General features: G+C 38.3%; 1 protein-coding gene across 1 annotated transcript in view; it reads right to left on the bottom strand.

Annotated features, from left to right (window-relative positions):
- The window catches only part of LOC110957809 (partitioning defective 3 homolog B-like), a 241,583-nt gene that overhangs the window by 177,746 nt on the left and 40,829 nt on the right, over positions 1 to 23,008 (bottom strand). Inside the window, 3 exon segments of the mRNA XM_022204011.2 lie at positions 3,140 to 3,210; positions 14,737 to 14,831; positions 19,907 to 20,060. Coding sequence (XP_022059703.2) covers positions 3,140 to 3,210; positions 14,737 to 14,831; positions 19,907 to 20,060 — 320 coding nt within the window.

Here is a 23,008-nt window from a genome sequence, read left to right on the forward strand (position 1 = left end):
AAACCTACAGATCAGTATCGCAATACCATCATAAAAGGACTCTTCACAAGTGATAAATGGAAGCATTTGAGTTCACAATAGGTGCTATTAAACCAAGAAAACCCTTTTCTTCTCCAGTTTGTTTTGTGCATCCAATGAAACCTATTTACCTTTTCACCTTGTAGCTTCTAACACACTTCTAGTACAGCGCCTTATTCACAAAGAAATATAATATACTTGAAATGCTATTTCAATAAACCCATTTACAGTAAATCTGTTTCCCTGTATAAAAAGGACATTTTGATTCAAACGTAATGAGTTTTGTGGTTTGCACGCAGTGCGGTTAAAATAATGATGGACCATTACTGTATTTATAGGTGTAGCTTCACATTTAAGGGTGCACGAATTCTCACACGCAAACACCCACACTGGGAAGACCACAATGTGCGCAGAAACACACACTGCAGCTGAAACTCATACACCGCCACACAAACGCACGTGCTCGTTTAACGTATGCTTCGCTGTGCCAGTATTTATGGCTGCATTCCTCGACTCATTTTGGACTTTTTTGCAATTTCAAGGATCGTTTCCCCGGCGACCACAAAAACCATTACATCACTTTTACATTACTCACAGTTGAGATGGTTGGCGTGCATGAGTGCGTGTATGTATGAGAGGATATGTGCAGAATAAAAGTTATAGAGAAAATGAAAGAAATGTGAGTGGGTGTCTTGAATATTTACCTTTATATTGTGCTACCATGAGAAGTGATCAAACCTAAATTGCTCCCATTTGGTTTGCTTGTCAGTGAGTGCAGGTGGCCAAATTGTGTTTCACAGTACCTCAAAATCTGCAATAGAAAGTCTGTAACTGTCCATACATGTGATCTCATTCAGTCTGTGCTCTCTGCTTGCAGTTGGTTAGTTACTGAGAGGCTGAGGTCACACATTATTCTCGCCAAAGGTAAAATCTTCTCTCTTTATCTTCTTTACAGGTTATCTATGTATGATTTTGTTTTATCATGATGAATTAACTGTGGATTAATTGCATGCTCATACTGACCTGGTCATTTGTAAAACACAGCAATAAAGTGTCCATTAGCAGAGGTCAGTGTTGTCAGACAGCAGCACATTGATCACTGATGTAATAGGCACTTTTTCAAATTTACAACAGACTCTTTCACTTTTAATCTGTATTCGTCTCGCTATTGCAAAGACTGGCCGTGGTTTGCGGGATCTTGTATGCTTATTAAAACACAACAGTGTTTTCTTTGTCTCAGACAGACCTTGGGGTTAAATCAAGTAAATGAGAAAGATGAAAACTACAGTTTTGCTATTTGTGTCACGGTCACTAATGGAAAAGTTGAGGGGTATTAGGGTCACATCTCAATTATCAAGTATATTTTGAGACATGGATAGACATCACAACAGACAGCAACAGGGAAACATAATGAGGAATGTCATAAGCAAATCAACACTTCTCTTAATCTTATCATTTAAACTACATATAACAAAGCTAAAAAAAAAAGAAGAGAGAAGTAAACATTGGTACAGCTCTGACCATTACACACAGCAGGCAACTCTTTGGAAAAACCTCTACATTTAAGTTGGGTGGTTTTAGCAAAAAATTTGAAGGTATTTAATATTATTTTCATGGGTGAACATTAAAGCTGCTCGAATCCATCAGCTACTATTATTATATATTGCTATATGTAACCTCAGCACTTTGATCAGTGGACTCTACAAATTACAATTTACTCTAGCTTTTATTTCATAAATTGGTGTTTTATTGCACAGGAAAGCCATAATTGTTTAAGCAAGCTGTAAGTAGAATTTGAAAGACAGAGTGCAACGTGTCGCATGTGTTGACAGCAAATAAACAGTTATTACTTCATGATGCTTTTTCTTGATATTTAACAGTGCTGTTCAGAATAATAGTTGAATGAATATTAAGATATGACAAACAGGCTCCGTGATTGCTCATTGTTATCTACTTACACTGCTTCCACAGCATTCATAAACAGCTTGAAAATCTTGACCAGAGCAACCTTAGTGAACATATGACCTCTAGTCATTCTTTATTGAATAGACTCAATCATTCAGTTGTCTCTACACTGTGACGTAGGATGTAGGTGTACCAGTTTTGAATAATATTCCAACAGAAACAGTAAGACCTCGGTCATTAAAGAGAGACAAATACACAAACACTTGTGATTTCGGAATGAATTCTATTTGCAAAAACTGAAACAATTCTGATTAAATTCTCACATTTGTATGAAATATGAGCATATTAGCTCGGTCAAACACTGCACTGCAAAGGCTGCATATGTAAGGTTCAAAGCTAAATAACAGTAGTACAACTAAAATTTGAATTATGATTCGTGCACCTTAATCTAAGCTCTTACTATGCTGGCATGGAAACCGAACTATGCATGGATTGTTATGCAAATAGCAAACACTGTTACTTCAGTACAATCTTACTCTGATTACTCCTCTGTCCTCCTGTGGTAGTTTTCTGCTCCACACACAGCCAAAACAAGCACAGACACACACACACACAAACACACACCACAAAGGCCTGCAGGACACACAGGCCACCCCAAACACTCTTAACTGCACTCCTCATTAGTGTATGCATGTGTCTTATGTGTTCAGCTGTGTACGCCTGTAAAAAATAAGCAGATGCAAGTGAGTTTGCAGCTGTTTATTTTTTTTATAGTCCGTGTGTGTATGGCAGTCTACGGCTGTGTGTGTTGCATTTGTGTGTGTGTGTGTGTGTGTATATGTGTGTGACCCTGACCCTGTTTTGGCAGTCTTTTGTAGTCAGCTAATGATGGAGCTTCTTTACACTAACTATATCTGTGAGGGCCTTGATCTGGATTAGAATACTGTTTTAATGAAGAAAAAGTAGGACAGAAACACACACACACACACACACAAACATCAATAAACATGAATGCAGACACATGCACATACAAAACCTATCCTTAACTGACATGCAGAGTCCAAAAGATGGAGAGATAGACTCACTTAATCAGAACATTTAATGAAATCTAACACATCGGTGGTTCCTCATGACAAACGACAAGCAAAATGAATGAAAACAAAAACAATTCAAACAAAAGTAGATCGCAATTAAATGCACATACAAATACACTGACCTGCCACTGAGGGTGTGTTTGCCTTGGGCTCGGTCCACTCCTGCCTGCCTCTCCGCAGCAGGACTGGCTGCCTGCAGAGAACACAAACACAACAGCCGTCCTGTTAGTAAGTGAACAACAAGCTCCAGCAGCACATTAAATCTGTCTGAGCCCCTAAGACTTGAACGTGAATACGAGGGGGCAAGAGGATGAATTCACTAAAAAAGAATCTTTGTAAATAAAAAAAAAATAAGAAACGAGAGTGAGTGGCTAAGCAGAGGAATTAAGCGAAGTCGTGTTTCAATTTTACCTTACAATGCAATAAAGGAAGTCTGAAACCCTCAACTCAACAATTTAGTCTTTGCAATTTGAAAGCAAAGGGAACACAATGGGCATGAATGAATGAATGAATGAGGGAAGTGAGGAGTGGAGGAGCTGCCAAATTAATTGATGAATGATGTACAAATAGTAATTAATATTTGAAGGCAAGAAGACAGTGTTGTCAAGCAGTGATTAACAACACTGTCAATGGACATGGCAACCAAGAGAAAGGCAGTGAGGAGCAGGAATGAGAAGTGTAGACGCAAGTCATAAAAGACGTAATAATTACCTTATACAGCAGCATAGTTCATGCACTAGGTATAAGTATTTGTATACAATGGAGAGAAGTGAGTTCCACAGTAATGTTCTATCAGCTAGAGCAGACATAAATCATGTAACAGTGCACATGTTCTTCTGTATATGACTTTTCACACATGCTACAGCCTAGATCTGCTACATATGTGTGAGTTCACAGAATGGACACTTTATAATGAACCAAGTCCACCTTTGGGAAACTGGGAATGATTTTAGACATTTAGCCAATTCTGATTTGTATTTGTTAGATACTGTGAAGAACATCCATTGACTTAATTGGTCTACAGAGAAAAAAGTCCTTTTGTCACCTCTGTGCCAGCTGCTTTTCAACAAGCCATTGCGACTAAAAGGAAAGTTTCAATGAGCGACAATCTTGTGTATTTTAATATTTAAATGCATTCTTAGGGGTTTACTATTTGTTGTATAATATAAATCAACATTTGCACTGCTGTTATAGTGTATTACCCCAACAGAAAGGCATTACAATAACCATAGAAGCAGCTTTTCCTGTTTTGCCTCACTGTGCGACCGTGGGGCAATGTGTGAGTCCCACACTCTGCCTTAATTTCAGTATTATGGTAACTCTAATCAGCAGTTGCAATTTCAATTCAAACCCGTTATATATTTCTTCAGAGGTAAACAACAAATACTGAAAACATTAACCCTTTAAGAAAAGAATCCAGCTTTATATCCATATTCATATTCATTAGCATTATCCTTTAATATAATCTTTTCAATACATTTTAAATGTATGTAGCATCTTTTTAAAGAGTCTGCAACAGTTAGTCCTCTGTGTCCTGCTCAACTCACCCCTTCTGAAAAGCTAAATACACGGTCTTGGGTACGTCAAAAATAATGTTCTCTGCTGCTAAAACAGAAAATATTATATAGCCAATATTGCACCATTTTTCTAAAGGTTCCTTCTGTATTTAGACTTGGAGTGAACCCAACATCGTCTGTTGTAAGATCAAGTTTTACATATTGGTTTTGTTTGTAAATCTGCATTATTACAAAAACAAATGTAATGTCTATTTCAAGTAAAAACAGAAATTTGTCTTTTGTCTTACAGCCATGAAGACAAATTTTTGATTTTACTTGGAACAGACAGTAAAGTTATCTGTTCTATTCCATTACAATTACATCTATCCATCCATCATTTAAACACCACTTATTCCTCATTAGGGTTATGGGGGGGCTGGAGTCGATCTCAGCTGACTTTGGGTGAAGAAGGACAGGTCACCAGTCTATCACAGGGCTACACAGAGACAAATCAGCACACTCACATTCACACCTACAGGGAGAACATGCAAACTCCATGCAGAGATCCCAGGCCGTGGCCGGGATGCGAACCAGGAATCTTCTCGCTGCATGGTGCTAACCACCGACCCACTGTGCAGTCCTACTACACATACAATGAATTCCTAATATTCTAAGGTCTACACTTAGAATTTTAATCACAAACTACAGCTGATGAAACTGTAACACCAACCTACACAGAGTAAATATACAAGTATTTTTCAAGTAAAGTCAATTTTATTCGTATTGAGAATTGCAAATACACATGTATGAACATATGCGAGTATCATTTGGGGAATATCTGAGCAAAGGGGTTCACTGAGCACATGTTTATGTGAGCATATGGAGACACACACAGGTCAATAAGGCTCCGTGTTAGTCATTGCCACTAATGGACTCTTAACATGGCCCCTCCACCTTTGACCTCCACCAGCCCCCAAGCTGCCCCCTGACCTTCTCCACCTGTCAGAGAAGGGCAGCGAGAAAAACAGACAGAAAAGAAACAGACACAAATTATAACAGAGATCAAAAATATGAGAAAGATGTCAGATACCAAAAGAGAGTCAGAAATAAGTGAGTAGAAAAAGCAGAAATAAAAAAATGAGAGATGAAGGACTGCGAGATCAGACTCAACAGTGAACGATAGACAGTCACTACAGTAACATATGTTGGGGGTGTAGCGGCTTGGAAATCATTAGTCTAGTCTAGCTGTTGATGCCGTCATGTGAGCTTAATTAGTAACAGGATGACAGGTAACATTAATTATACTCACCTCTTTGTCATAGAATTTGCTTATACATTAATTGTCAAGTCTTTGGTGCTTAATCGTGTGTCTCATTTAATAACTGCATATAGAAACAGTCTCTAGTGCTTTCTCTTCGGAACAGCAGCATATTAATTACAAAGGCCATCAATGTATGTTAGTTATCAAAGGGTAATTTAAAACAAGTAAATGATTCTGAACGAGCAAATGTGTCTCATTATTCCTGCTAACATTTGAATGATCCTCTGAAGTCCTCGTTGTTTGGAAACTGCCGCTGCCAATATCATCGTTACAACTCTTAGACTAAAGGATTCAACATCAGCAATGCTCTTTGCTTTGTTGTTCAGAGGTCCACGTTCCTGTGTTACCAAAGCTGAAAATTTTCAAAAACGTCCCGGCTTTCTGTAATTAATAATCCAATCAAAACGTAGCGCAAACAGCTCAATAAAGAAAGGCAATTTATTTACACAAGAAGTAAAAGTTGATTAGAAATAATGACTGAAAGGCCTAATGCTCTGAGAAGAAATCAAAAATGTAGTTATTAAATTACTAAGATTTATTAGAAATATGCTGAGGACAACTGCAGGGAAAAATATTAATACATTAGTCTGTCAATGGTGGACAGCTTAATCAATAATTCTGAGCATTAGTGGCCTTCCAAAAACTGGATAAAGAGAAGCTGGATTTCCATTTTAACTCAGTGATGGATAATCCTACCTTGAATAACTATGCTGTAATAAATGGACTGCAAGCATTTAGGCTTCTGGTCCAATCTAATAATTGCTAAAAGCGGACAAAAAGAGCAAACTATTAGTGATATTACTAATTACTGAATGACCAATCAGGCTAAGTGTTCCCTGAAAACACTCCCAGAGTGAGTATGATGAATTAGTAGTAATGCATACTGGGCGTTTTGTGTATGTGTATGTATGTGTGCTCATCTGTATGAAAGTGATAAACCTGAGGTAATCTATCTTAACACATGCCTTTTGCAATGTGTATGATGTATGAAAATGAATGGGCCAGACATATACACACATGCATGCATGCGTGTGTGTGTGTGTGTGTGTGTGTGTGTGTGTACTTGTTTCTGCTATACCGGTGGGGACTTTGACCTGACTATTTGCTATAAAGGTGGGGACTTGTCTTACGGTGGGGACCTAAAATGAGGTCCCCACGGGTGGCAACACCGTTTTCTTGGCCATATTGTTGTTAATAAAAAATGTAAAAGTGCAAAAACGTTTGTTTAGGGTTAGGCATTGATTTGGTGATGGTTAAGGTTAGGGTTAGGGTAAGGGTTAGGAGTTAGATATGAATGGGAGTCAATGGTAAGTCCCCACCGGTATAGAAAAACAAACGTGTGTGTGTGTGTGTGTGTGTGTGTGTGTGTGTGTGTGTGTGTGTGTGTGTGTGTGTGTGTGTGTGTGTGTGTGTGTGTGTGTGTGTGTGTGTGTGTGTGTGTTTACGAGTAGCTAACAATGATGGTTTCATGCAAAATGGAATTAACTTCATCAGGACAGATAGTAATTTATTGGTGACTGTTTTCATAGAGTAAGGTGTGACAGTATATGATTTAGAACTCACTTAGGCAGGCTGAGGTACAGTTAAAAGAGGTGACATTGAGGACATTATTAAACTCTCCCAATATGTAGATATCTAAAGCTCGAAATATGGATCGATACGGAAGTACTAAACTGCCCCCAAATAAATTCATTCAAATTCATTTAAAAAGAAATGAACAGACACTAAACATTAAGGGGACATATAAAGCAGAGGGCTTGGGTGTCCTCACCCAAGACATTTTGAGCATTGATTACTTAATTTATATCATCCTGGTAAACTTTTATGCACCAATTTGCTCCTTTTCTGCAAGGTCTGAGCTCCGACTCAGCCACTCTAGAACATTGACCTTGTTGTCTTTAAATCATTTCTGTGTAGCTTAGGTTATATGCTTTGGGTCAGTCTCTTGTTGGAAAACAACACTCCTCCCAAGGGGCAGTTCTCCTGCAGACTGAATCAGGCAGCTCTCCAGGATTTTCCTATGCTTTGCTGCTTTCTTCTGACCTTCTACCTTTGTGAGCTCTCAAGGGCCTGCTGCCAAAAGCATCCCCATATCATGATGCTGCCACTACCATGCCTCACAGAGGGGAATGGTGTATTTGTAAAAATCTGCAGTGTTGTCCATCAAACGTAGCGTCTAATCTGATGGCTAAAATGCTATTTTTTTTCATTCGACAGAACAAAGAATCTTCTTCCAATTTCTGAATCTCACATGTGCCTTTTGGTGAACTCTTGTTGAGATTTAACTCGTTTTTTCAAAATTTTAATTGATCATGATTTAGGGTTGAAAAGCAAATAAGAAGGGCAATTGTGCCACAGGTGAGAATACTACTTTTTAAAGGCACTGTCGCTATCAAGTGCATAAGACTCTTTTTACAGGAAAAGATTCAAATTTCAAAGTGACTCTGATGAAAACATTGCAACTAAGATAGCAAATACAGTTAATATTTGCTTAAAAGTGATTGTTGCTGGCTAAAATATATTAGCCTAGTTAATGTTTGATCTCCACTTTTGACACCAATAGACCTCTGGTGAAAAACCACAATAGCATGAATCCATGCAGTCAAACAAGCATTGAAAACACCCAGGTGGTCCATGATAAGTAAGTGCTGTGTGGCCTTATTAACCTCAGTAGTATTCCAGGCAAGGATAAGTACTCCCAGCTTTATTAACACATAGTAACTAACCTGCAAATCCGTGTGCTTGTATGTGTGTGTGTGTGTGTGTGTGTGTGTGTGTGTGTGTGTGTGTGTGTGTGTGTGTGTGTGTGTGTGTGTGTGTTGTAGGCATGACAGAAAACGGAAGAGAGAAAAAGAGAGTGATTCTGTGGCTTACTGTACTCATTTATGCCTGGCATTTAAAACAGGAAGCGCTGCACCAGTCAATCTTTCTGGGTCGAAATTAAATAAAGAGAGGGGACAGAGAGTGAGAGAAACGACAGAGACAAAGAAAGACAGAGAATTACTGCAAGAAGAGTACTTTCTTCCCCTCATCGCTCTCACCAAAAGGCCAAGTGACAATTTGAACAATTACCCGGAGCCATTACCTCTATCTGAACCTGGCTGCTTGAGAAGAGACAGATGAGGGAGTGACTGAGTGTGGTATATGTGAGTAGGACTGTGTGCTCGTGTGTGAGAATGAGCGAAAGGGTAAGGGACAGTGAAGGAGACAAAAATGAAAAATAAAAAATAAAAAAAAGATATTGACAGTCACTGAGAAAATGATGTATGAGGAAGAGAAAAACAAAAGTAAAGTTCTGCATCTACAGTAGACACATTCCACAGAGTAACACACAGCAGCACAGCAGGTGTGAGACAGAAAGGTATAGGCAGAGGAAAAATGTGTGACACTGAAGGTCTTCAAGGAGACAGAAAGACGCAAGATGAATAATAATAGAGGGAGATTTATTTTCACACCTAAGTTGTAATGACTGCACTGAACTATGCAATGTACACACTGTATGCGTAGCTTTAGGGATATAAAATTTAAGACTGCTTTCATGACACTGTTACATTTACAAATTGGTTAAAATATTTTTTAGCTGTTTCATATTCAACTTAATTCAACATTCAGATTTTTTTTTTAAATAGCAGTTTTATAGTACTTACAACTTAGCAGAACCTCAAAAGTGCAAAACAGTAATTTAAAAAAAAAAAACTGAAAGAGAGAAATTCTCACTTCCCCACATTGAACACTGTGAAATGCTCACTTGTTTATTATAGAATGAAGCCAATCATAGACCTCTGACTATATTTGTTCTTGATGAATCCATAACTGTAGAACCATATATGCTTTATATAACAGGCTTCTGTCAGACCTAAAAAATGAATTTGAATTCAATGTATCACATTTAGTCCTCTGATAAGTAAGAGCATGTTACTCAAATGGAAACTTTCACAGTCTGATGCTTAAACGAGAATTGTGGCTTTTATAAACTTTGGGAATCTTCTACTAATGCAATGTGCTAACTTTGCATTTTGCATGTCAACTGTACAAATGAGAGGAAATTAGGAATGGCTTGAAGAGCTCCCTGCAGATTTACAAATAATGCAATTTCGAGATTATTCATTGTAAATGTATGTTTTCAGTCTGGCTGAAGGGAGACACAAAACTTAACTGTCTGGAATGTTCATTTTGCTAAGTTCATCTGGGATCTATGAGGGGATTCCTTGTATGAGGCTGATATAGACTGTGGGGACAGAGGCAGAAACAGAAAGACAACATTACATCCTGAAAAAAATTGTACCACGGTAACCTGCTGGTGTGCCTGCACTCACTGCACTGCTGCTTACAAAGAGGAACACTGCACAGAGTGGAACTTGTTGATGACAGACATGGAAAATCTCCATGTATGAATGGATAAGAATAATCCCTGCTGTGGAACTACAACTAATAAATATGCAGCTTTAAAAACAATGCTGTCCTGCAGATGGTGCTTCACTGACCCAATATCAAAGAGTGAGAGTAGCTGGACAGAATACTCAGCTCTCCCAACAGCAAGAAAAAGCTAATACGGTTAGAAAAAGGTCTACTCCGGCAGCTCTGTGTTTACTTTCAGTGAGATTTGAAAACAAATGTTTGATTCATGTAAAAATCTGCTTTCTTTGGAAAGCTGCAGGGAGCTCATGCATATTACTGCTAAAGGCCTTTATTCCAAAGCTCTACAACAGAGGCAAAGACTGTCATGCTAGCATCACACTTAGGGCTACAATATAGCCATATTAACGAGAAATATGTTAAATTAAATAAATTGGAATTCTCCTTTAAGTTTGTGCAGTGGCACCTTAAAGCACAATTCAACCAGCAGCCACAGAAGGACGGTTCTGATTCTGATTTAAAGAGTGTCAACTTCACTCAATATTTTAACAAATGACTATGGTCTTGCTTGCTAAATTTGCGTCCTCTGACATGTATGCTCTTGCGGATTCAGTAAATTATTACTCTGTTAATAGGATTGGAAGGCTTGCAGAAGGTTAGAATGTCTGCAGTGTGGCCGCTGATGAGCAGCTGTGACTGACAGTTGGCTCGCCTGCCGCTTTCTCTGACTTATGAACTCGGCCTTTCTCTGACTTTTGGAGCTTCTGGTTAAAAAATGAACAGCGATTTTTGTCCAGACACATCGTTGTATTCTGTTGGTTAAGGGGTTACACTAACAAGATCCTCGTCCTGAAATATCACTGATTACCACACTGAGGCTGAATATAATCCTATAGATCCTAACAAGCACTCACTGCTACCACGTAGTCAGAACGAAGTGATTGGGAAATATGTCAGTTACATGAATAGAAGGAGAAAACTCATGCCAAATGATTCCACATTTGTGCAAAACATGTATTCATTGTTCAGGCTACCTCTATATGAATTTACAAATTTACATTCTACTACAAAGCCAAAATGGTGTGAGTTTAAGTGCCACAAGAGTCTTTCTCATGGTGACATTTTCCGAGTTGAACTCCAACAACGCTCTCTGTTTACCAACAGAAAACGGCTAATTAGTTATTTCAGCTAATGCACAATACTTTATCCATTGTCTTCTGACTTATTTGTCACAAAATTTTTAATCAGTTAATTTACAACTAAATACCTGTTAATCATAACATCCCTTAGCCTTTTTATTTCTGGTAGATCATCATAGGATCTGGATGAAATCATTAACATGCCAACTACAACAGTTCTTTAATGTTAAACTTTGATGACATATACATGTATGGTCACAAACAAGCAACAATTAGCAGGGAGGCTGACCACCTCTGAGAACCAGTCACTTCACCCAAAGGAACTGAACCTTCCAAACAGGTTGCTCTAAAGGGAATACCCTGTGATTAAAAAAAGGATGTTTGTCCAGTAAGACGTCTCAAGGGTCAATGGCTCTCTACTCAAGAGTCCAATCAAGCATGGAGTTCATTTAACAAGAAAGCTGGAGGGATCTTCTGTGTCTATTAATATACTGTGAATATGAAACTGTAACACCACCAAAAATAAAAACACTAAACTGGATGCCTATGCAACTGGACACAGTATAGGGACTGTATTTACTATGATGTTGTGGGAATTAAATGCATGTCTTTGTGCACAATTAGTGAAAAAGTGTGTATTGCACATAAATAATGGGTGAGGAAGGTTGGGTAAAGGAAATAACAGAGCAGTTGAAGTTGCATTTTCACTAAGTAAACTGTGTATTTATGGATATAATAAATAACAATAGTTAAGTAATGTAAGCCAGAGTGTACACTTTAGAGATGGAGCAGGTCATCCTCAGTTCAATGTGAGATTAAACTCTTGTAAAATAACATTCTTTGAAATCCCTCATGTTTCTATCAGTATAGCTACAACTACATTTCCAAGACTGACCGTTGTCCTTTTTTGGATGTTATGTTGAATCATGCTATATGAACACAGCTGCTGTTTATACAGAGAATGCAAATGGAATGCATACATATTTCTTACACTTTGAAATTCAGGAAGACCACTTTGCATATTCCATTTTGATGTTTGAAATAATAACCTGAGTATATAACCAGGTTTCCTTAATGTTTAAGCATCCATTTTGTCTGCTTACAGCACAACAGAATCCCATTGGCAGCTGTCTACGCTGGAATTTTGCCATGGACAGCTCACTTGGTCTCAGTGCTTTAGGCCATTCTGGGTCCCCAGGTATGATAACCCTGGAGTTCTTTCTTAGTGCATTAGTTCAACAAACTTCGTCAGGTGTTCCAGTATATACTACTGTCACATCAACGGTCTGTATACAGTCAAACTTCAAGATACTATTGCTTTGTAGAGCAGTGCTGTGTCTCCCACCATGTTGCAGGAGAATTTGTGAGTGAGTAGCATTGACTGTACGTGCAGTAAGTATATGAGTTTAAATGGTATTCTCTCAACCAAAGTCTCATTTGACAATATATCAATATATTTTAAAAAGTCAGTATGCCCCCACGTCTCGGAGACATAGTAAAAGATTAGCTTCAAAGGAGAGGGAACACTCAGCAGCGATCAGCCTCTCAGCTCAAAGTGACGAAGCAGACGTAGAGACTATAGAGAGTATAAAGATGGAGGGCAGCTTATTCACAGACTGAATGGTTTAATACAATTATATGAGGGGAAAAAAAGCATGTAAAAATTGCAATCTTCACAGAGGGGAAAAAAAGCATGAGCAATAACAAACGGATCTGTAATTTAACAGTAGCTACTTTTGGGTTTGTTTTATATTAAGCATGACCCCAACTGTTACGTTTGACACCATTTGGACCAATATGTTGAAAATGTTGGAAAGGCACAGATGTAAAAATTAGGAGCTATAAGAATGGAGGAGAGAAAAAGGAGGAGGATGGAGCAGATGACGCAAAAGGAGAACAAAAGCTGGCCCCATGCCCTTTTGAGAAAGGGAGAGAGAGTATGAAAAGAAATGTGAAAAAGGAGACAGTCATTCATCTTAATCCATCTTATAAAGGACATGAAGACGCTACAGGCACTATTGACTCGAAACCATTAAACACATGTAGCTACTGTTGACCTATGTCCATGCTGCTCCTTGAGGGAAAAAAAAAAAAAAAGACTGCTGCGTACCTGTAGAACTGATCAGCTTTCACAGTACATACACTAATATTTATAAAAGTTCACTGGTATACATGTGTATGCACATTTTCATCTCTTTTTGCTTTTGGTCTTGTATGCAGTACACACAAAAATCTGAAATACTTTTGATTCAACATGTAATTACAGTATTCTGCGAGTTTCTATCATGAAAAAAAACCCTGTCCATGTACAGTACATATGTAAGGCTTCCCTATAGGCATAGAAATACTACAATATAAACAGTAGCTCATAAAATGAGCCATTTTTTGGGACTTGACATTTCTAAGGTAGGATTTTTCCAAGCAATTTTAGTATTTGTAACTGGCTCAAAAAAATATTGATTTTTATGAATCCTAGGGGCAAAATCTGATCATTCCAGCAGCATCTACATTAGTAGTACAGTAGATTTTAAAATATTCTGCTCTCCTTTGAGCTTTCTGAGGGAGCAGTAGTGTACATTTTGCATTTGCTCCAGGAATTTTGCTGAAAGAAAGGTCATGGGGTCACTAAAATCAAACTGTTTATCCCCTCGAGAAGTCTTAATGTACTTAGCATATTTAATGGCAATCTGCCTATTAGATTACAGCAGCAGTGGAGGAAAGCTTGTGATGATTCATCAAGTAAATCAATATTTTGCAAAAGCTGATGAACACATATATACAGACATGTTCAAAAAGATTAAAAGTTCATGAGAAAAAATTTCATGATAGCAATCATTTTGCCCTATTGGGTCAAAATTAACCATTTTTAAAGTAATGTATCAGGGTTCCTTTCGGCTGCCGAACAGTTAAATGCAGTAACAGGCTACTTCACAACAAAGAACCTACATGAACTACAGAAACATATCTTCCTCAGCTCTGTAGGAACAACAAAGAGTAAACAAAAGAGGGATTTTTGTACTAGACAGTAACCTTTAAAGCTACTACTAGATCTAGTGGAACTGCAGATTCGTATGAGCCTCAGCAAAAGTTCTGAGAGCATTTTTGCTCCACAGCACAGTTGTACTCCTGAAGAAAAAGCTTCTCAGTCAGTATAAAAAGTAGATATAGTTAAAACAATCACATATAAAGGAGCACATTAGTATTGTTTTAAGATATATATTTAAAAAAAAAAACCTGAACATATCCTTTGAGGATTTCTGACTTTTTCTGTGTTTTAAGGCTAGTTACTACTTACAGTCCATTTCATACCACAGGCATCATGAATTAGTTCTTGGTACGTGTATGTGTTCATTAGACTCTCACAGTTGTTCCAATTTGTTTTTAATCTGCATGCCTTAAGGCCTTACCATCACAGTGATGTCTTCATTGAAGGAGGCTTCAGTCTCTGTTGGCTGGGGGCTGAGAGCTGAGTCACTGCTGCTTCTCACCATCAGGGGTGTGTCTGTAGAGAGCACAGAGAACACACAAATAAACTATATGTAGAGGTAGTTTTGAATGTATGCCACACTGAGGCCTGTTCTTACAGATTTGGGTGTACAACTACACACCAATTGCAAAGCAGTACACATTCCTCAGATATTCTTCACAAGCAAGTCTTTTATCTATGACCTCCAATTCCTGTCTTAATACAAAAGGTACAAATTGTCTCAAGCAGAAGCAGAACTGTATGCGTAGATGTGAATGTGTGTAGTCTGTATGCACTGAAAACCTACAGAAAATATTTACCAGAGATGTTCTACAGCTTGTACATCAACCACTTTTTCTCTTTTCTCTTTCATACCACCAAACAGTGACCCGTTTGAAGGAAAAACTCAGAAATATAACCGTGTCACATATAGGAGTAGATATAACTACCTGCAATCAGATTTTAATGGCACAAGAGACATGGCAGATCTGGAAAAAAACTGCAACAATCGAGAAATCCTGCATCAATGCTGATTCAAAAGCCTTCGCAAGTCTTGCTAATGGACGCACATCATGAGCACACAAATGCACACCAATGTGACTCTCTTATGCTATTTTGATGGTGTCATAGTTCAGCAAAATTCATGTCTAATAATATTTTTTTAGTTGACAAGATACAGACCTGAGCCTGTCACGCCACGCTACACAAAGGGTTTTGAACGCGTTTCGTTGCATGTGTCAAAGCAGGAAGAGAAACACGCAGAGAGGAGAGATGAATATTTTTATGTTGCTGCTGACAAAATGAATTTCTGCTCTGTCATGGCAATGTTCACGTGAAATGAAACCAACACAAGTCAAAGTGTGCTTTCAAAGAAAATACAGTGTTCTGACTGCTGGTCAGTGAGCATTTAGTAGAAGAAAAGGAAGAAAGGCACACTGACAAAGAAAGAAACAACCCAAAATATTCATGATTTGAATAAAACCTCAGGGTTTCCCTAATATTTCTTTAAATCATCCAAACTCAACAGCCAGCACAGCCAGACACATACTTATAGATGTATGTCCACATCTGCTGATTGCGCACTAAGCTCATTTCTGAAAGCTGTTTTCGGAAATGTGAGTACGCATCGCTCCATAGTTCTGCAAGGAACAGATCTGAAAGTAGCAGTGTGTGAGAAGTTAATGTATGATCCCTTCCCTTCATATCCCATTGGTGAGCACGCTGGTGTTCATGCATCCAAATGGCCAATAAGAGGCTGATGTGCAAATTTCTGTGTGCCAGTATATAACATATGATATGTCTCCTTCTTCGCATCTCATCAGCCCTCTGCATAAAATCATCATTTAACGGAAACTGATAAATGAAACACACCGCACCAGTGCCTGTGCTGCTCCTGGAGCTTGGAGGAATAGCAAAATGGAGAGGAATTTCAACACTGCAAAAAGCTAAGCAAATAAATAGGATTTATAAGTGGTGATATTATTATGATCTGTCTGGTACACTCCCAAACCTTAAATCTACCATCCCCTCTCATAGGGACCATTAATCCATATATACATTAAGAACACTGTCATGTTAGCATCTATGGTTCAACTGGGAATAGAATGGTAAAGGTGATGGTGTGGGTGGAGGGAACTCTATACGGTGGTACGACTCAGAAGACATGCCTTTGATATTTGTAGGGTCATATATTGATTGTCACAAAATGGACCCTTGGTGCTCTTAAGACTGGCTGGGGGATATGGATTACATCAAATCTCTAATCAATTCGTCTCGTCAAAGAAAGGCAATGAAAGACAGATGAACGGAGGACAGGAGGTAGAAATTAGAGACACTGGATGGAGACGGATAGAAACACAAGTAAAGGCATTGACAGGAGAAGATAATATACAGAGTACACAAGAAATACACTAACATGACAAAGGGCAATATAAATATCAATAACAAACAACAGACAGTTAATATATGCATATCCCAATAACTATGCAGGGACTAATAAAGCCAACATATCCTTGTGCCTTTATTTAACCAGAATTTTAGATCTCCCTATGATTACCACTACAGCTCTACCATTATACAGATCTGTGCTATATAATGTTGATAGCATAACATGAGATTGAGTGGTACGTTGGACTTTTGTCATTTAAGTATCAGCAATTTGCTTCTTTTTTTTTACACTGGAGTGCATTGTTCAATGAACATAAACTGCTGCAGCCTATTTGGCCATCATTTTCTCCAAATGTACACTGAAGGGAAATATCTTCTTAAACTGAATAAATTATCACCACATTTTTGTATTAAGAGTAGGGAACAAACACACATTACTAGTTACGCTAGGAACGTCTCTTTAGCAAGCAATGGCAGTGTGACAATAGGCCTGCTTTCATATAACGGTCAAACAAATTTGATGAGAACATTTGAAATATTGCCTTTGAAATATTGCTTTTTTTTTTTTTTTTTTAAACCTGTGAATTAGGGAGTGAATATACTAGGATCAGTGTCATCAGAATATGTCACTATCCAACTTTCCACACTGTCGTAATACACAGAGTCAAAGTGGTAAACAAAATCAGACTGCCCAAAAAAAAAAAGCACATTAAAAAATATTATTGAAGCACGGTTCATAAGTAAGCATAACTTTAATCACAACTGACCATCTATGAGAGTTCCACTTTGACACATCAAAATGTTTTCAATGAAAAAGGACCTATTTTGAACACTGATTTATAACACTTGTTTATAAAACTAACATATATAATTAATAGGAAAAAATATGGCACTTCTGCATTTCACATTTTTGCACACCTGTCACTTTACTAAGATTAATACAGTCTGTGTTTTTGATTCTACGGAAAAAGCCTTCCATATCCATTTTAATGCAGATTATGTATCCCAGTTATTTTTTTTAAACTATTTCAGCACTTCTGAGTCTTGATTTTAAGCTCAATACATTGTTCTATTTCCGTTTTTGTGTCCCTCACATCACAGAATTTAACATTTTTACACTATTAACTAGCAAGTAAAAGAAACATCACAGAAAAGACGGAGAGAACTGAAGGGAAGATAGCTAAATCAAAAGCCTCCCTAAGTCAGCTCAGAAAATGGAGGCAAGTAACACAAAGAAGAGTGGAGTGGATACAAAGATGAGCAAAGACAAAAGAAGATTTAGAGCGACTGTAAAAGACGGCCAGAACCGGAAACAATGAGCAAGAAACGTGGAGAACGAGCTGGTACTGACAAGGAGAGAAAGACAAGTGGTTGGACTGAGAGGCAAAACATTAGACAGTGATAGAGGCCTGACTCTGACCTTCTCACACTGACAGTGATAGTCTCCAGAGCTCTGTTACCTCTAATCTCCCATGACAGTCACACATTACCTCTAATCTCTGCTGACAGGCGCCATACTGAAACAGACTAAACTTCCTGTCTTAACAGTGTTGGGATCATACAGTGAACTCCCCTTTACAATTTAGGAAGGTCATATCATACAAGCTGAAACATCAATTCAGTTAGAGATAAAACTAGTAGCATTAATATAGGACACAAGATATTTATTGTATTACACATAACGTGGAAAATTAGATTGAATCCAATGGGAAAGAGAAAACAGTATCATCAAAATCACTAAGAGTGAAACCTTGCGCAGCTTAAAATAAACACATGAGCATTACGCTCTTCATTTGAAGTGCTATTTCAAAAACCACACTGACAAAATATGTTGGAATGTCAACATTTGTTTTGGCTAACTGTAAGCACACGCAGTCCATTATCCACATGGTTAGTTTCGTTAAAGCAAAGTTAGATTTAAGCAAGTTACAATGACAGCTCTAAGCCCTCTCACACTCACATGTACAGTACCTCTACTGAACAAGCACTCGACTTGAAATAAGACAGAGAGAGAAGAGAGAGGAAGGAAAGGAGAGAAAGGGGGTGGGGGAGAAAGAAAGCAAAGCAAAGAGAGGGAAATTGAGAAAATAAAGGTCAAGCGGATAGATCTGGTCCAGGTAACAGTAACCAGACACAGACATCAGTTTTTGCTCTGCAGCCTGACAGAACACATACACTTCCTGTCTTCCCCTTTTCCTCATCTGACTCTCTTTCATCCTCGTTCACTGTGTATCTCAAACACAGTCCTGCCAACCCTTCAGCTGTTACCATCTTGCTTTTATTACTGTCCTGCCCATCACGTCCTGACCTTTGTCTGTACTGGAATTCAAAGTTAGCATCTTTCCTAGCATGTACAAAACGTACACGGCTCTGACACTGCACCTGATGAGCCAATATGAAAGCCAAACATGTGCTTTATTATTTCATTTATTTAATTCTTACAGATTCGTCTTTTATGTAATTTATCTATCTATACATCCACAATGATGTTGCGTGATTTCTAAATCAAATATCATGAAAAACCCAACCTGTTTCTTGTTTAACATCGGTTGTGACATTGACCTGCTTATGCACTGGCCTGCAGGTTACAGCTAAAACATAAGATGCTTCCCAAAGGCCTTTTTTACTTTGCTAAATTCCAAAAGTACTTTGAAATAGAATTTAGACCATGTGACACTCAACTCTGATACTACAAAGTCCCAGCCTAGTCAACAATGGGGGAAGGACCAAGCTCCTCTAAGAGCTAGCATGGTCCGACACAGTGTTATTATGATTGCCAGAGGTAAAATGGACTGGCTTGTCCGAGGCACAACACCTTGTCTAATGCAGTTTGGCTTAGTGTTGTGTTGCAGTGACATATGCCAGAACCTAACTGATGTCAAGGACATTGGTCCTCTTCTAGAGATGACAAAGTTCATGAATAAAGTTTAAATTAAACCAAAGATGCAGCAAGTATCTTTGTGCTCAGGCAGCTTACTTTTTTTTTTTTTTGCAAAAAACTTTTAAAAGAAATTTAAAATCTTGAGTATTAAGTTATGACTAATGACACATATTTATTCAGCACACATTGTGTATTTCTGACATGTAATGCACAGCAAAAAAAAAAAAATGCTATTCTTTAAAAATGTGAATCTGCAAAATGTCAAATGACTTGATTTGATATTTTTTTAAGGGGGTAGGAGGGGGGCATTTCCATCTTTAATATAGAACTAAAAAATACTCACTGGACTTTAGGGCTGAGGAAGTGACTTCAATCTCCCCTCCTGCGATTGGCTGGAAAGCAGAGAGCTCCGCTTGGTAAAGCTCAGGGCTGGGGGCGAGGCTTGAGTTAGCCACGCCCCTCTGCTGGGCTTCCTGCTCCTCATACACCGCCATCAGCTAAAAAAAGACACAACACACAAACACACAAAGGAGTCGCTTATTGTTCATTTATTTTCTTCTACTCAGTTCATCCATTATGAACACAGTACTCTACCAGAGTGAAGCAGTAGGACCTCTGCTTAAAGGTTTGTGGTTAACATGGATTCACAGTCACTCCAGGTTTTCTATTTGCTACTCCTTACCCACACTAGACTCACACTGAGATAAAAGTCACTCCAGTTTTCTTCACAGCCATTGTGCTACTTTTAGCAGTTTACTTGCATTACACAATGCAAAGCAAATTTGAAAAGCAGCACTAACAGATTTTAAATCAAGAAGAAAATGCCAAGAAGACACCAGATCTGACCTGAGAAGTGCAAAGACTATGGACTACACTTGATGAATTTACAGAAACACATTACTGATCATGTCTCTACAAATAAAGCAAAGCAAAGGAAAACGGTGTGTGGTTCAGTGCATGTGCATGCACTCAACTTATGTGTTACCTTGTGGATGAGGACGCCATAGAGGACATCCAAGGAGCCCAGCATTCCTACGACAGAGTGGGTGGCTACTGATTAACAACGGACTCCATTCGTGTCCCTTTTGCATGTGTGTGACACTCTGCTAGCTTTAACTGTGTTATATAGCGGAATCCCCGTCTATTGAGTATTGCACTGAGTCTGCGTTTAGCCTAACATAGCACAGAGATTGTCAACACAGTGTTCTAGGGGCCTCTATGCAACAGCTGAATAGACCTGTGTGTGTACCCGTAAGTGTGTGTAAATGTATGTATGTGTGCGTCGTGTCTATAGTGGCCAAGAGTAAAGAAAGGGGACTTTGCCAGCAAAGCCAGAGGCTTCCTGTCACACTGGAACCCACAAGTGTGCAACGCACTGTCTCTCTCTCCCTCACATGCAACATGAGTGACTGCAATGTGATTTGTTTGCTGTGTCTTCTGCACAAGCAGGCAAATACCAAATAAAACAATGTGGAAAAATGCAATACACAAGGCAATGGCAATTTAAGGTGAATCTGATAATTAGAGCAGTTTTTTTTTAAGTAGTCTCTTCAACTGGTGTTTAAAACAAGTAAATCTCATTAAGTTAAAATAAATACCAGATATACGCATTATTAAAATTCCTTACTTTAATAACAGAATCGAGTAAAAAACATATTACCGGCCAAAGCACAACAGACATATATGTAAAACAAGTCTTACAGATTTGCATCATTAAATGGAATCTTTTGGTTTTGCTGAGATGGAGTTACAAGTGTGTTTGTTGACCAGCCGTAAGGGTCACAACAGCACCAAGTTGTAAAAAAAAGGGTGTCTAGTGGCTGTCCCGTTTAGCTAGTTACCTGATCCTCCCACCAACACTAAGCTAGGTTTTCCAAATGCTAACAGAGGCTGTGATCTGAGTATCTGTCAGCAGAGAGCAACAGTAGAAGTTAACTCTGTTAGCTCTGCTTCTCACAGCATTAAAAGCATGCTGGACTAATGTCAACTACAGTAAAAATTTACTACATCAAATACATCGGGCATGAGAATTATAATAATGTAATAGGTTATTTACTGTAGAAGACAGCTCATTGTTTGTTGTGTTTGAAACTGAATCCTGGATTCGTCAGGTCAATCCTTGAAGACGAATTTTAAACGAAGCCATTACGTTTTGCTATTTAATGGTGTTTACTTTATCTGTACATCAAATTTCTGTTGCAATGATGTCAATTTTGTGGTGAACAGGGTCAGTAGTTAAAACTGTTTTATCAGCACATGGAAAAACGGCCTCTTTATTTTACTAATTTCAACAATTTATAGATTATTGATTTCTGACAGGGCTAATGTTCAGGAAAATGTTTAAAATTTGTATCTCTATATTTATTACATTGATAACTACTGGTTTTACTACATTTCAAAATACACAATCTTTTATTCATTTACAGATTAGACATACACTACTGTTCAAAACTTTGGGGTCACTTAGAAATGTTCTTAGTTTTGAAAGAAAGGCAGTTTTTTTCAATGAAGATAACATTAAATTAATCAGACACTCTAGATATTGTTAATGTGGTAAATGACTATTCAAGCTGGAAAGGGCTTATTTTTAATGGAATATCTACATAGGGGTACCGAGGAACATTTCCAGCAACCATCACTCCTGTGTTCTAATGCTACATTGTGTTAGCTAATGGCGTTGAAAGGATAACCGATGATTAGCAATTATGTTAGCACATGAATGAAAGTGTGAGGCCTAGAGGAAAACCAAAGAGGAGGTTTATGGATGTGGTTAAAGAGGACATGAAGGTAGTTGGTGTGAGAGAAGAGGATGCAGAAGACAGGGTTAGACGGAGGCAATTGATTCACTGTGGCGACCCCTGAAGGGAAAAGAAGAAGATGAATAAAAGTGTGAGTTTTTATTGGAAGACATGAAATTGCCCGGGTGACCCCAGACTTTTGAACAGTAGCGCACATACTCCATATATGTGCTTTCTTTCCAGCATAACCTCACCAGGCAGAGAGCAGAATAGCATGGAGTTACACAATATCGCACCTTTCTCACCATCTTCCCATCCATATCTCAACAGCTATTCAGCACAACCAAGGCCTCTCAGTCTCTCACACATTCATGTTCTGTCACACTCCCCACTTCCATCTGTCTAACACAGATTTCTCTCATTGTCTTGTTCCATCTTTCCTCTTTGTCTCTACACTTTCCTCATCCCCAACCACTCCCCTGTCTTATTAGTTTATTTACACACTTCTCCATTATATTCATTCTTGGGGAACAAAACCTTGATTTAGCTCTGTAACCACAGTGCTTTTCATTTGATGTCGATCAGTTAACCTTTTTCTGCCATGCTGCTTCACTGCAAAACTTTTGCAACCCTTGTCCGGCAGCTACTGCAGAGATGCCAATTAAACAGACAAGAAAAAAAGAGCGATACAGAGGTGAAAAGGGGAG

This window comes from Acanthochromis polyacanthus, chromosome 14, assembly GCF_021347895.1.
Source record: "Acanthochromis polyacanthus isolate Apoly-LR-REF ecotype Palm Island chromosome 14, KAUST_Apoly_ChrSc, whole genome shotgun sequence".
Classification (NCBI taxonomy): domain Eukaryota; kingdom Metazoa; phylum Chordata; class Actinopteri; family Pomacentridae; genus Acanthochromis; species Acanthochromis polyacanthus.